This window comes from Sarcophilus harrisii, chromosome 3 (genome assembly GCF_902635505.1).
Source record: "Sarcophilus harrisii chromosome 3, mSarHar1.11, whole genome shotgun sequence".
Lineage (NCBI taxonomy): Eukaryota > Metazoa > Chordata > Mammalia > Dasyuromorphia > Dasyuridae > Sarcophilus > Sarcophilus harrisii.
In genome coordinates this window covers 607,839,706-607,855,214 of record NC_045428.1, presented here as the reverse complement: position 1 = coordinate 607,855,214, position 15,509 = coordinate 607,839,706, and the positions used below count along the sequence as shown (strand labels likewise).

At 40.9% G+C, this 15,509-nt stretch overlaps 1 protein-coding gene across 4 annotated transcripts in view; it reads left to right on the top strand.

Moving 5' to 3' along the window:
- The window catches only part of LOC100926752 (zinc finger protein 420), a 79,274-nt gene that overhangs the window by 60,579 nt on the left and 3,186 nt on the right, over positions 1 to 15,509 (top strand). The window contains exons 2-4 of one of the 4 annotated variants that reach the window (XM_031963534.1): positions 10,490 to 10,573; positions 12,172 to 12,298; positions 13,255 to 13,323. In XM_031963534.1, coding sequence (XP_031819394.1) covers positions 10,541 to 10,573; positions 12,172 to 12,298; positions 13,255 to 13,323 — 229 coding nt within the window. In that variant the 5' untranslated portion in view covers positions 10,490 to 10,540. Of the gene's footprint in view, positions 1 to 8,546; positions 10,574 to 12,171; positions 12,299 to 13,254; positions 13,324 to 15,509 lie in introns of those variants that run through there. The other 3 variants (XM_012547272.3, XM_031963535.1, XM_031963536.1) reach the window with 3 other exon arrangements.

Below are 15,509 nucleotides of genomic sequence, written 5' to 3'. Positions count from 1 at the left end.
GGGTTTAAAAATTTGGCCCCCTTTTTTTTGGGGGCCCCCCCTTTTTAAAAAAAAAGGAATTTTTAAAATTTTGGGAGGAATTTTAAAAAGGGGAAAAAATTTTTAAAAAAAGGGGGCCTTTAAAACCCCCGGAACCTTTTTGGGGAAATTTCTTAAAAATTAAAGTTTTCCCAAGGGGGCCCCGGCCCCTTTTAAAAAATTTTTTGGGTTTTAAAAATTTTAAAAAATTAAAGGTTTGGGAAAATTTGCCCAAGGGTTTTTTCAAATTTTGGGAAAATTTGAAAATAAAAAAAAAAAAAAAACCCCCCGCAGGAAATTTAAGGGGAAAAAAAAAAAAAAGGAAAAAGTTTTAAAAAAAATTTATTTGGCCCAAAAGGGGGGTTTGGGAAACCCCTTTGGGGGGTTTAAAACCCAAATTGGAAAAAAGGGGGTTTTTTAAAAAGGGGGCCAAAGGGGAGGGGGCCCCCGGGGGTTTTAAAAGGAAATTTAAAAAGGGCAAAAAAAAAAAGGGGTTTTTAAAAATTTAAAAAGGGTCCCAAAAAATGGGACCAAGGCAGAAAAGGGGGGGGAAAAGAGGGAAGGGTTTTTTTTAAAAAAAAGGAAAACTGGAAAAAAATTTGGTTTTGGGGCCGGGGGCCCAAAAGGGGAAAAATTTTAAAATTTTTAAAAAGGGTTTAAAAAAATTTTTTTGGGGGAAAATTTTTTAAAAGGGGTTTGGGGAATCCAAAAAAATATTCCCAAAAAGGGAAAACTTTTTTTTCCCCGGGGGTTTTTTTCTGGGGTTTTTTTTTAAAAAAAAAAAGGGGGTTTTAAACCAAATTTTTTTTTTGGGTTTTAAAAAAATTTTTGGGGTTTTAAAAATTTAAAATTGGTAAAGGAAGGGTTTTTTTTTAAAAAAAACCCGGGTTTTTTAAAAAAAAAAAAGAAAAAAAAAAATTTTTTGGGTTTTTTTTTTTTTTAAAAAAAAGGGAAAAAAAGGAAAATTTGGGCCTTTTCCAAATTTAAAAATCCAAAAGGGAAAATTCTTTTTTAAAGGAAATTTTAATTTTAAAAAAAAAAGGGAAAAATTTTTAAACCCAAAATTTTGGGAAAAAAAAAAAGGGAAAAAAAAAAAAAAAAAAAAAGGAAAAAAAAAAAACCAAAAAAATTTTAAATTTTAAATAATTTTTTAAAAAAAAGAAAAAGGGGAAAAAGAAAAAAAAAAAAACCCTTAAAAAATTTTTAAAAATTTGGAAAAAAAAAAAAAATTAAAAAAAAAATTTTTAAAAAATAAAAATTTGGGTTTAAAAGAAAAAAAAAAAAAATTTTAAAAAAATTTAAAAAAAAAAAAAGAAAAACAAGGAAATTTAAAAAATTTAAAAAAAACCAAAAAAAAAAAAAAAAAAATTTAAAAAAAAAAAAAAAAAAAAATTAAAATAAAAAAAAAAATTTAAAAGTTTTAAAAAAAAACAAGAAACTAAAAAAAAAAAAAATTAAAAAAAAAAAAAGAAGGTAAAATTAAAAAATTTCCAAAAAAAAAAAAAAAAAAAAGGCCCCAAAAAATTTAAAAAAAGGGTTTTAAAAAACCTTAAAAAAAAAAAAATTTTTGGGGAAAAAAGGGAAAAAGGGGGGAAAAAAAAAATTTAAAGGAAAAAACCCAAACCGGGGTTTTTAAAAAAAAAAAAAAATTTTTAAAAAAATGGGTTTTTGGGGAAATTTTTTAAAAAGGGGTTTTTTTTAATTTAAATTTTGGGAAGGGAATTTTTTTAAAAAAAATTTTTTTAAAAATTTTTTTTTTTTAAGGTTTTTTTTTTTAAATTCCCCTTTGGTTTTTTTTAATAAAGGTTTTAAATTAATTTTAATTTTTTTTTTTTTCTTTTTTTTAATTTTTTTTTTTAAAAGGGCAAATTTTTTTTTTAAATTTAAAATTTTTTTTTTTGCCCCCAAAAATTTTAATTTTTAATTTTAATTTCAAGTTTTCCCCTTTTTTTTTTTTTTTTTTGTTTCCCCCCAAAAAAAAAAAAAATTTTTTTTTTAAAAAGGCCCGGGAAAAACCAAGGGAAAACCAAATTTTAAAAAAAATTTAAAATTTTTTCTTAAAAAATTAAAAATTTTTTTAAAATTTAAAAAAAATTTTTTTTTTTCCCCTTTTTTCCCCTTTATCTTTTTTTTTTCCCCCCCATTTTTTGGGGCAATTAATTTTTAAAAATTTTGAATTTTTTAAAAAATTTTAAATTTTTAAAGGAAGGGGTTTAAAAAAGGAAGGAAGGAAGGAAGGAAGGAAGGAAGGAAGGAAGGGAAAAGGGGAAGGAAGGAAGGAAAAGGAAGGGGGGGGGAAGGAAGGGGGGAAAAAGGGGGAAAAAAAAAAAAAAAAAAAATTTTTTTTTGATTTTCCCCTTAATTTTTTTTGGGTTTTCCCTTTTCCTTTTTTTTTTCCCCATTTTTATTGGAAAAAATTGTTTTTTTTTTTTTTCCCAAATTTTTTTTTTTCCTTTTCGGTTTTGTTTTTTTAAACCCAAAATTTAAAAAAATAAAACCAATTTTTTCCCCTTTTTAAAGGAATTTTCCAATTTCCCTTTTCCCCAACCCAAAAAATTTTTTCCCAAAAAGGCCCTTTTCCTTTCCTTTTTTTTTTTTCGGGTTTTTGGTTTAACCGGGGGTTTCCCTTTAAAAAACCCCCCCCCTTTAAAGGTTTGGGTTTTTTTCCCCATTTTTTTGGAAGGAAAGGGGGGAAAAAGGGGGCCCCAAAACCCCCCAAAACTTTTTTAAAAAAAGGGGTTTCCCCTTGGGCCCCCTTTTTTTAAATTTTTAAAAAAAAATTTTAAAGGCCCTTTCCCAAAAAAAAATAAAAGTTTGGTTTTGGGGGGGGGGGGTTTTTTTTTTTTCCCCCCCCGGGAACCCCTTTTTTTCCCCAAAAATTTTTCCCTAAAAAAAAAAAAAAAAAAAAAAAAAAAAATTTTTGGAACCAAACTTTTTTCCAAAAAAAAAATTTTTTTTTTTTTTTCCCCCCCCCCCCCAAATTTTAAACTTACCATTTTAATGATTCACTTTGGGACAAATGGCCCCGGGAAGGAACTTGAGAAAGGTTACCAAAAATTATGAGGAAAAGAAAGTGAAGGGCATTGGAACATGTGTTTTTTTTCATTAGTGTTGCCCAAGAAAGCAAGTCATAATGGAAGAGGAAAACAGAATTGGAAAATGAACAGTTTATAAATAGGTTAAAGAAATAATGATTTATTTGGAATTGTTTCAAAATGGAGGAGTCTCTTGTGGTGTTCTTGTTCACGCTTATCACCCCTCTGGCTGATTAGTCTATAGGGCTCTGTGGTTCCTCATTTCTTCAATAAGACGAGATGTATACCCAAGGAACCAATATTTTCCGCCAAGGGCCTCTGAACCATTTAAATGTGGCCCAGAAAGAAGTTCATTAGTATTGTTCCTCAGATGGCTTTACCCTGGTCAATGGACAAATGTTTAGCTTCCGTCAACCAGGGAGGACAAAAGCTGTGTGTTTTCGCCCCAGGCCTGTATTTTCAAAACCCCAGAAGGAGGACAAACATAGTATCAAAGTCAGCTATCACATTGATAGTAAATTCCTTCTATTAAAAAGGCCAAGTCAAAACTAAAGGAAGTTTGGTGCCTGATTTTTCTTTTGCAGATGATTGTGCCTCAGTGCAGCCCCTAGTTGGAAGATGCAACAAAGGATGGACCCATTCCTCTGCTGCTCCTCCCTTATTTGGGCCCAAAATTCACCAAGAAAACCCAAGTCTTCCATCAGCCAGCAACCCACCACCAGCCCATATGGGGAACCCTTAGTTACAGCAAGTGGGAGAAGTTCTGAATGCTGTGGATGAGCCCACCTTATGTTGGCATTATACCTTCCAGGAAGGTCAAGGATTGGGTTGGACACATGGATTGGTTGGGGAATAACTGTGAAAGGTGAAGAGGAGAAATATTAATTGACTAGCAAACAGGAAAGGCCAACTGGAGCCCTTGGTCCTTAATTTCCCAGGTTAGCCTTGGGAAACCTTGGACAGTCCACCAGTGCCTGTTGGGAAAACTGAATTGTTTTCTATAAATTTTCTTTGAAAGATTTTTGAAGATTCCTGGGATAAAGGGATAAACACCAATATCCTTTCTTGAAAAATTTCCATACTCAAACTCTATTGCAGAGAGCAGAAGTCCAATAAGCTGACCACATTGTTTGAATGCCAAATGTTTGCTTGCCAGAAAGATTACACAGGGAAAGTCATTCCCGGGTGGCCAGAAAAAGCAAACCAAAGACATCCTCAAGGTTTCTGAAGAACTTTAGAATTGATTGTATGACATGGGAGACACTCACAGGACCCCCCCCAGGTACCCTTCTTAGGGAAAGTGCTGTGCCTATGGAAAAGCAGAAGTAAATTAGCCGAAGAAATCTGAGGTAAGCAGAGTTAGAGAAGTTACCCCCATATCTTATTGGTACCTCTTTGACTTACCGGTGGAGTTTTCCTTGAGCTCATATTGTTAAGGAAGCCGAAATGGATGCGTGAACTTTCTAACATTTTGGATGTTATTTTGTTATTTTATGGCATTAATTTATTGTCCACTTCTATTTTCCGGTTTTTCCCTGACTTCACTTCCCTATATCTGAGTGAAAGTCCAGGATATTCTTGTTCCCTTCTTGGGTTGTAATTTGAAACCAGGATTTCCCAGGACCTTTCTAGGCCCCCGCCTTTCATTGCCCTGTAGATGGTCTCATTTATTCTTCTTCCCATAAGTGGATCCTAAAAAATCGACTTTGTTTATAATTTTTTTAATTTCCCAAGGGGGTTTCAGAAGAATACTGATGGATTTTAATCCTTGCCAGCTGAAAACTATATTGGTCCAGACTGAGAAAACTTCAGGGTCCTTTTTTGTATGAAAGTGTTTCAGCTTCCTGCCACTGACAGGCATTAGGCTGGTTTGGATGCTGAATTTGAAACCCCCCTGCTCCTAGGACGGAACACCCAAATTTGCTTGTGTTGAATGATTTCTTTGAATACCCAGTTTAGGTTCCAGCATCTTCTCCTCCCCTGAAAAGCCGGGAAACCTCACTTTGGACCTGCCCTTATTTCCTGGGATGTTGATGGGAAGCCCAACCTCGAATCTTTGGGAGACCATTCTGGAGCCACTTGGACCCTTAACAGGAAACCCTTTAGTGTTCCTTGATAACCCTTTGGGGACATTTTTTCCTTGAAACAAATTTTAGAAGCCGGGGGCCAATGGGACCTTTGCCTTTGTTCAAAACCCTAGATTTTTGAATTGGCCAAACTGAATTACACTGATCCCAGAGCCCTTTGGGGGCGGAGGGTGATCCAGACAATGGAGACAAGGGATTTTCTGAGATTCACCTTTTCAAACCTGTGGGGCTGTACTTTGGAAATTGCCTTCCACAAGCCGAGCATTAAACCTTTGTTATTCCGGCCTGGTTTTGGCCATTAACGAAATTTTAAAGGCCTTTTTTTTCTTATTTCAGTTTTGCCTTTACCAGATTTCAAAATTTTACTTAATTTCAAATCTGGAATTAATCACACCTCAGGACATTTTTAGGATTAATTTTTATACTGTGGTTTCCCAAATGCCAATAAATAGAAACATAACAATATAAGGTTTTCATTTTAAAAAATGAAGAAACCTGCCAGTGAAACGACATCATGTATTTTGAATTCTCTTCTTTAAAAAATCACTTGATCCTTCTGAATTTGACCCTGTGGGACCTTTTGCCTTCAGAGTAGAAATTTGGAGTCATTCTGATCCGGTTATACTTAATGTTTTTCTTACAGCCCCCAATCATAGACCCAAGTCAAATTTTAGTGATCTCTCCAGTAGAGGCCAAACATTCCTTTGTTTAAATGGGAAAAAGTCTTTTTTAAGGACCCCTCATTCTAATTTAGATCAGGAAAAACCAATCCAATCTGCATTAACACTTGGGGGGCCAGAAATCCCGGGTTCCTCTGGGTTCTAGTCGGACCTCGGGGCCCATAATTTCCCTAATTGCTGGCTGCCCAGGATTTATCCTGGCCCCCTTCAGTTCCAGGAGAAGGCGTGAGGCCCAAAAACCTGGGGAGAAGGGGAAAGGAGGCAAGCCTTGAGGAGGAGGGAGATGCGAGGGAAAGGGACTGGGGTGTTGACCCCAAGTGAACAGAGCCGTTGGGGAGGAGTTTGGAAGCCTGGGAGGGAGTCCCGGGGACGTTGGCCTCCAGTGGTGGTATCCGGATGGGGGGCGGGTTTCGGGAAGAAGCCAGGCCCTAGATCCTGCCTTGGGCCAAAAAAGGCCTTGTTTTGGGAAGTCTCAGGGCTGGGCTGAAGGGGAAATTTCCAGCCCAGGGAGAAATTCCCTCAGAAGAGCTGGGAAACTGGGGCCTTCTGACCTTGAGATCTCTCGCCTCCTGCAAGGGGCTCCAGGTGGGTCCCAGGTAGGTCCGTCCCACCTCCTGGGCAACTCCCCACCCTCCTGCCCACCTCTGAGCTTTTGCTTCCTTTGCCTTTGTCTTTGCTTTGGGGGATCATCTGACCTTGCACCCAAAGGAACGTGCTGCTCAACCAGACTCGGCTATTGGACAAGCCCTCCCTTCCCCGCCCCCCCTTCCCCATCCCTTCTTTTCCCACCCCAGTACTTCCCAAACGTCGGAAGTTACAGTCCCCGGATTTATCACCGATTCACATTTTCCCAATTTCAGACTTTGCCCATAAGGACCCAGGAGTCCTGCCTTGTTCCTGGATCCCGGTTAGAAACGTGGTGCTTCTGCCTTCCGACTTAGGCCCCCCCGTAGATCAAGATTTCTATCTGCTCTGAAGACCCACTCTGGACGTGGGGATTAAAAACTCCTGCCTGGCTCCGTCTCTCTCCCTCCTAACTCCCAGGCTCTTGGGCTGCTGCCGGGTCAGACCCCAGGCCATGGCTCCCTGTGTCCAGGCTCCCTTTAGGGTCGCCAAGCTTAGTTCTACCAGAGGGTCCCAGGCAACCTCCCCAGCTCCTAGGAAGACCTGAGAGCACAGTCATGCTGCTGCTTTCCCGGGTCCGTGTCCCCCGAAGCCTTCTGCCCCTGCAGTGTCCCTGATCTTTTTACCCTGAGCTATGTTAGAATTTTTTCTCCCAGATCTTAACCTGGGCCTTTTCCCGCTTCCCTGCCGCCTCTTTGTGGCCCTGAAACTTCGCCTAATCTTGCCCCCCTCCCTGCCTCCCTAGGTACATCTCACTTCCCCAGCTTCCCCTAGTGTGCCCCCCTTCCACATATCCAGAGCCATCTTCCATCCCCAGGTTTATTACATTACATATTCACAAAGCTTCGACTTCCTTCCCGATGCATACATTGTTTCCTCCTGAATTCTGAGAGGAAGGTTACAATCTTACCAGCTCTCCACCCCCCCCCCCTTCTCCCCTTTATTATTAATTATTAGTTCTATTCTTCTTCTTCTATTAGCATTAGTTCTTCCTCTTCCCTAATTTTTGTAATTGTTTCCTTTTACACTTTCCTGCCCCATCATACACATTTTAGTCCCAACCTTTGAAACTATCTACACTTTATACTGATGACATTTTCTCATATATAAGTAAATAATTGGCCTTAATGAGGGCCTTAGAATTGGTCTGTAATGTTTTCTTTTTTTCTGGATCTTTTATATTAAATTTTCCATTGACTCCCGGGCTTTTTGTTACAGATTCATTTCACTTTCTCATATGTCTTTTTTCCCCCCGCATGCCATATTATATTCCAGATTTCTGGGTAAATTATTCTGGATGCAACTTCAGGTCTTTTGTTCTTTGAAATTTAATGTAACCAAACCTATGATCTTTTAGAGTTGAAGCTGCTGCATTTTGTGAAATCCTGATTCTTTCTGCAGTATTGAAGTCTGTCTTATTTTCTGTTCAGATTGCAGCATTTTCTCCTTAATCTGGGAATTGGAAAATTTTGCTAGGATATTCTTCTAAGGTTTCCTTGGGTGATCTCTTCAGATGGTGAACAGTAGATTTTTTTCTTCCCCCCTTTGCCTGCTTGTTCTACAACTTCAGGGCAATTTTCTTTCATAATTTCTTGAAATATTATATCCAAATTATTCTTTAAATAATAACTTAAGTAGTCCAACAATTCTTATATTGCCTCACCTTGATCTGTTCTCCAGCTTTTCTAATGAGATGTTTCAGATTCTCTTCTGTGTTTTCTAGTTTAATTATTTTTTGGTGTCCCATAATGTCACTCGATTCCTCTTCTCCTATTTTTCAAGCACCTTTTTGTTACCTCTTTCAAATTGATTAACTTTCTTTTCATAATTTCTTGGATTGCTTTCAATTCCTTTCTGAATATTTCCTTGATCTCTTATTTAATTTTTGAATTCCTTTTTATGTTCTTGCAGGAACTCCTTCTGGGCTTGTTGGGTACCTTTGATGTTACCCTCTGGGACAGGAATGGCTTGTTTTTTAACCAAACTATTTTCTGGATATTAACCGTGATCTTCTTTTATAGCAAAGTAGCTATTGTGAGGTTCTTTTTCCTTTGCTTATTCATCCTGAATTTTCATTTGGTTTTGTTTTATTTTTAGCAGCTTATAATGATGATCATTGTTACAGTGAAGTTTGATTTCTGAGCTCTGGGTAATGCTGCCTTAACCCCCAGCTCCTCTTAAGAGAACCACAGGTAAAGGGGAGATGTCTTTATTTGTGTTTGAATGGGATGTAAGGGAGGCAGTGCTCAGCCAAGTCCTGTGGCAAGATAAAAGTCCTGAATCCTTCCTCCAAGAAAACTTCAGGTGATGGAAGCCTGGGGGAGGAGGAGCTTGTGGGATGAGCAGCCTGGTGGGTAAGTGACCAGTTGAAATAAGAATGGTAGGATGGAGTTTGGAAGCCTGGGAGGAGTCTAGAGCTGGAGAAGAGCCTTTCCAATGGCCATCGGCCATGTGATGATGGGCAGGGCTGGGGGAGGGGAGGCAGGCAGCACTCAGAGGTCATCACCCTGAATGATTTTGGGAGTGAGGTCCCACCCTCCAGGTTTCAGGGACTGGGCTTCTTGGGCCTCTTGAGCCTCAGAGGCTTTCCTGGAATAGATTAATGGGACACAGGAAGGTTTGGAAATGAGATCTCAGGGCATTCTCTTGGATCTGCCATTTTCTACTTACTGCAAACCTTCCCTGCTGGGGCAAGACCCAGGTAGGTGTGAGCCAGTGCTCCTCACAAGTCCTGGCTTCTGCCGGCTGCCCTTGCATAAGCATTCACACTTCTTATCTGCTCTGATGGTCAGTGGCCTCCCCTTCTGTCAGAACAATTTCCTTCCAGTTCTGGTGCTTAATGAATTCTTGGCCCCTACCTCTTTTTAAGGTTCCCAAACACTTCACACATATCCAGTGTTGCCTCTTCCTCATGCTTACCATGGGGTCATATTTGCCCAAGGCAGGATTCCCCCATAGTAACCCAGGAGTCCCACTGTCAGCCTCCCCTTATGAACCTGGGTGTCCTACCTTGGCCTCCAGCTCCTATTTGGTGAATTGATTGTGAGCCTTCGGACATGCTTTCTTATGAGGTTCCACAGGCTCTGCCTTTCTGGCCCCAGGAACCCTCCTTGGTTGCAGGAACTGAAGCTCTTTCCTGGGCCAGCTTCTCTGGACCTGCACATCTTGGGCTCCTTCCCAGGGATGTGGCTCACTGTTTCCATATTCCCTTTCAGGATTCTAAGTCTAAAATCTACCCAAGAGTCTTGGGAACCTTCCCCCATCTTCTGCTTAGATTTCAGGACTCGGCCATCCTATTTTTCCTGATTCAACTACTCACCTAAATCACTTCTGGACACTTGAATTTCTTCTTTTTTACCCAGGCTTCCCAGTTTCCTGCCCCTTACCTCAACCTAGGTCCTGGAAGCTGAATCCCAGCCTAGATTGTCTCCCAGCCTTTGCCTTCCTTGTTCTTTCCTTGGGGGCTCCATCTCAGAGCGCTTACCTCCTTATTTTATCCCTCAGCCACTTTTTTTTTCTATATAATATGTCTCTTGGGGAGAAGGGATGCTGGGAGCACCAAGTATTACTGGCAGGGAAATTTCTGACTCAGGGGACATTGAGGTTCTACACACTCTCATCCCATCTGGGACCTCAAACCCCTCCTGTCTCTTGGGTTTGGAGGAAGGGAGTCAGAAGAGTAGGAGTAAGAGAAGGTCAGCCAATCTTCAATTTTATACCATCCCACCCCAGTCATCTTATTCCCTGTCCCTTCTATATAAACTCCTGACTGCCTCTATGACCAATAGCCCTGGGGACTTTTCCCTTCCAGATTTGTTGTTTTAAAGTGGTTAAAAGAGGTCATGCTTGGCTTCATTTCTTCCCCAACTTTAATCACTCAATAGGTGTTGCTTTCCTGTTAATTGGGGTCTGTGCTCTATGCCAGGGCTAGGGGCTTAGTAACTCCCCTGGAACCTCACCCTCTGTAATTTCCTGTAGGCTTGCCCCCTGTCCAGGGAAAGAAGGAAACAACATCTGTGCAGTTATAATCATTCCCTCCCAACAGCCTGAAGAGGACCAAGGCCTGGCCCAAGCAGGGAGTCTGGAGTCAGAGGGAATGGCCCCTGAGAGCTGCAGACCTCCACCCGAGGTGAGTGTATTCTGCTCACAGATGTGAGCAATATTGGCCCAAGAGGCCATTTCCTCAGATCTGGAGGATGGTTGGTGAGGCCGGCCATCTCTCTTTCCTATGGATCCTTTACAAAAATGGGCAGGAAAGTGAATGCAGTAATAACAACACTGCCCTCCTCTCTGCTATGTTTTGGACTGATCACTGTCCCTTTGGCATCTTTAGCACTAAGTCCCTTCCCCCAGTTGCTGCCCCGACATGTTTGTTTAAATTTTCCCTGAATAGGTCAAGGGTGACCACGTCACTTATTAGTGTCTGTCCTGTAGGTATCATGCCTTTGCTTTGGTCCAGCACCATCTACTCACTTGACAAACTCCTGGACACACACTCACACATATACACACACCTTCCAGCCAGTCTCTGTCCTGTGGCCAAGCTCCTCCTATAGCCACTGACTTTGCTCAAACCCTTGACCCTGAGTTCCCTGGAGCAGAACCCTGGAAGCTTCCTCTGCTCTTGTCCTTTCCCTGTCTGGCAGCAGAGCAGAAACTATCCTCCTGCTGCTGCTCAGCTCCTGTTACCTCAGGCCACACAGAGCTTCCCAAATCTCTATGAATTCCTTCTCTTGACCATTTTTTGGAGTTAATATTAGAATTTTTTTTTTCTTGAGGCAATTGGGTTAAATGACTTTGCCCAGGGTCACAAAGCTAGGAAGTCTTAAGTGTCTGAGGTAGGATTAGAACTTAGGTTCTCCTGACTTCAGAGCTAGTGCTCTATCCACTGTCCCATCTAACGGCCCTTATTATAATTTGTTTTAATCTTAAATACAAAATAAGAGAAGAAAAAAATTTTCCGGGAACCAGCAGAACATAACAGCAGATTTAATCAAATAAACCTACATAATGAATGTTACAAATGGATCAGGCCTTGTCCAAAGTTTCTTTGCTTCCTGGTGGGTTTTCTTTTCTTCCATTTTATTTTCTTTATCTCCTATTACCTCCCACCAAGGCTACTGACTTATCAGGGCCATACATATCCATCTTCCCCGGACAGACATGGAGACCAACCCATGTTTCTTTATTGCAATCTCAGCAAAGCTTAGCAGGAAGCAAGAGCAGGTGGATGTATGTCTCTGCATCTCTGCTTCTGTGTGTCTGAATCTCTCTGCATCTCTGCTTCTCTCTACTTCTCTCCCCATCCTTCTTCCTATGGACTCAAAGCTGGCCATTTATATTTACTCTCACCTTGAATACCCCATGTGTAGCCCACTCAGCACTGTGTATGGGAATCTGCAGACGGGAGACACATACAGTTAGTGCTGCCTCCTCAGAAAAGATCTAGCAAGAGGACACATCCCTGGCCTTCTCAAGGAAACACCTGTAAGACACAACCTCCTGCCTTATTATTCCACCTGAAAATATAAGATGTGTTTCTCTATATTCCATTGGTCTTTGGGGGACTTTGGTTTCAGTGCTGGCTCTGACTCCTGTAAGGGCTGTCACCTTTGGGCAGATCCCTCCTTCATGCTTCAGGTCCCTTCTGTACATTGAGGAGCATTGGATTAGGTCAGTTATGAAACGTGCTTCAACTCTTAAGTCCTCTGGGTGTTGGTGTTTTAGGAGCTGGTGACCTTCAAGGATGTGGCTGTGCACTTCAGCCCAGAGGAGTGGAGTCTGTTGGACCCGGATCAGAAAGACCTGCACAAGGAGGTCATGCTGGAGAATGCCGAGAACTTGCTCTCCCTGGGTAAGGAGCGCTTCCCTTGGAACTCTGGAACTGCCAACAACAGGAGTGTCACCATCCCCTCCCTAGGATGCAGAGTTTCAGGCTTTTACCAGTTCTCAGAAAGGCCCAAGGGCTGCCTCCTGTCCCCAAGAGATAGGGTCCTCCTGCTGGCTGGTTGTTGTATGAGTGGTCTTTGCATTGTAAGATGGGAACCCAGCAGTTTTGTCTGCAAAACTCCTGAAAACTAGTCCTGCCCCTTTTCACTGAACATGGAATAAAAGAAGGAACCCCCTTCTTCTTGGGGGGAACCATTTTGTCTACGCAATGTTCTTTTTGATAAAAAAAACAAAACAAATTTTTACCTCATTGCCCTTAGTGTTACCCATAAATCCCCAGCACAGCAAGTGGGCCCTTGTCACTCCTTCATACATCCCCCAAAGGCCTGTATAGATACTGGGAGAGAAATGGAAGGGAGGAGGTCTTTCCATACATTTGCTGAGATCCAGGCCTTGTGCTCAGAGCTTCCTTTATGCACATTATCATCCTTGATCCCCACCAAAACCCTTTGTTTTGGGCTCCATCTTTATCCTCATTTTACAGATCTGAAGACTGAAGCAAACAGCCAGGGTGTGTGTAAACCCAAATTTGAACTTGGGGCTTCCTGACTGCAGGCCTGGTGCTCCCTTCTCTGTGCTCCCAGCTGCTTCTAATGTCCAGAAAATGGAAGCAGTGGGATGAGGCCATCCTGCTGAGAAGAGGCAGCAAAATCAGGATCTTCTGCTTCCAGATTGCTTGCATGGCCTCTTTTCCCCTCTGCCCTCTTTCTGTGACAATAAGCACCCTGAAAGCAATCTTTGAGTTGCCCTTGGAACCTCTCCCCCCCCCCCCCCCCCATGGGCCTTTCACTCTGGCCTTGTTCCAATGAGGAATAAATGACAAGTTTCAAGGCTTACATCCACTATCTTCCTTCTCCTCAGGACTTCCAGTTCCCAGAGAAGATTTCATCTCCCATGTGGAGAGAGGAGGCCTGAAGAACCCCTGTCCTGGTGAGTGAGTTGCAAGCTGGGGTGCAGGCTGCCATCCCAGGAGGTTTCTTCATGTGATGGGCCTGAGGGCAGGAAAACTGGCTTGGAATCCATTTTCTTGTGGTAGTGAGATCCTGAGCACCTCAGTGAACCTCTGAACCTCAGTCTCTTCATCTATAAAATGAAGGAGTTGGACTTCATGGCCTTTCAGTTCCCTTCTAATGAAGAATCAATGATGCTAATGGAAGTCTTTGTCAGAAATTTGGGGCTGTCCAACAATCTACAAGGAAAGAGGGCTCAGGCTGTCTCATATGACTTTTCTTATGTCTTCCTTAAGCCAAAAAGCATTTATTTTTACTTTTTTTGATATTTATTTAAAACTAAAAATGAAATAGAAAAAGACATAAAAGAACAATTTTTGGAAATGTTTTATGTTCAGCAGAACGTAAGGGAGGATTCAAACATGTAATAAAAATTTCCATAAACTATAAATGAAAGATATTGTATTCAGAACCATCCATCCCTTTTTGGTTTCCTGTAGTTTTTATTTTGTTCTCTGCTGTGCACTTTTACTTTATTCTTTCCTCCCCTTTCATCCTCTGCCAACACCCCATGTAGGCTACAGTTAAGCACAGATAGATAGGACAACGAAAAACTTCTGAGGAAAGCTGGTCACACGCTAGAATCGATCAGTTGGATGTCTCCTTTCCTGCCTCCTTCCTTCCTTTCCTCCCTTTGGTTTCTCTCTTCTGTCTTCTTCTTTTCTTGCCTGTTTGCTTCTTTCTTTTCTTCCCTTCTGTCCATCTAGAATATCATATACACCTATCTACAGATCATCCCTGGATAGATTTCATTCTTGCTTTACTATCCCTGGATAGATTTCATTCTTGCTTTCTTTTGTTTCTTGCTTGCTTGCTTTATTTATTTCTTTCTTGCTTTTTTGCTTGCTTTCATTCTTTCCTTGCCCAGGGACACACAGTTAGGAAGTGTGTCTGAGGCCAGATTTGAACTTGGGTCCTCTTGACTTCAGGGCTGGCAATCTATCCACTGTGCCACCTAGCTGCCCCAATTCCTTTCTTAAAGAACACACCTTAAATCAAAATCTGTCTGATTCTCATTGACCTCCCATAGGTCCCTTTATAAACCCATGTGGTTTTTATTTGGGAACTCATTGACTTAAACTGAGTGTAAATCGCAGTCATTTCTGCTTTGGCCAAAAATCCTGAGGTTTTTTCCCACAGTCATTCATTCATTTATTTTTATTTATTGAGATTTGGTTTAGCCTAGGTCAGAAAGAAGAATCTTTGCCTCCATTGCTCCCTAGCCTTAATCACTGGATGGGAGAGCCTCAGTCACAGGAGACCTGAACTTAAGAGACCTTACCTTAAGAAGGCCCAGGTCTCCCCTGGCCATCTGCATCCAGAGCCATCTATAGTAATCCTGATCTGTATCTGGCCACAAGAAGTAGATGGCTCTGTGGGGGAAAGTGAGCCTGGTGACCTTGTGCAGCCCTCTCTCATTTAAATCCAGTCACTCATTATATAACTGACAGGTTCCCTTAGGTTAGGGATATGGAGGGAAAGACTTGTGGTTATTCCATAACAGCACCAGGAGTCCTATGCCCTTGTTATTTTCACTCTGGGATTTGTTCATAGTGAGAGGGAGCAGGAAACAAGACAGAAAACAGAGATTTGGCCCCTCAGAGTGACCAGCATGCAAGTATTAAGGTGGGGTCAGGACATAAGGTCAGCCCTAGGTAATTTCAATCAATCACTATACATCAATTAAGCACCTGCTCTGTTCATTGCATTGAACCCTGGGTATACAAAGAAAAGCTGTCAAGAAGTTTTAAATCTGGCATTAAAAATCAGAGATGTTTTGCAAATAAACAGCAGCTCATGAAATTTATTCTTAGGTAATCCAAGAAAAGAAAAGTGTTGTTTTTTTTTAATGGAAATGCATAGTTTTCAACATATTTGTATGTAAAGAGAGAGGGGAAGGGAAGTACATGAAGGAAGAGTTCAGATGGAGAGAATCAAAATCATAGTGACAATGATAGTAGTTAACAAGCACATGGGGTGCCAAGAGTTTTAAAGGTATTATCTCATTTGATGCTCCCAACAACCTGGGAAGTGTGTACAATTATTACCTTCACTCTACAGGAAAATTGAGGCAAAGAAGCACATTCCCAGAGGTGCAGAACTAGG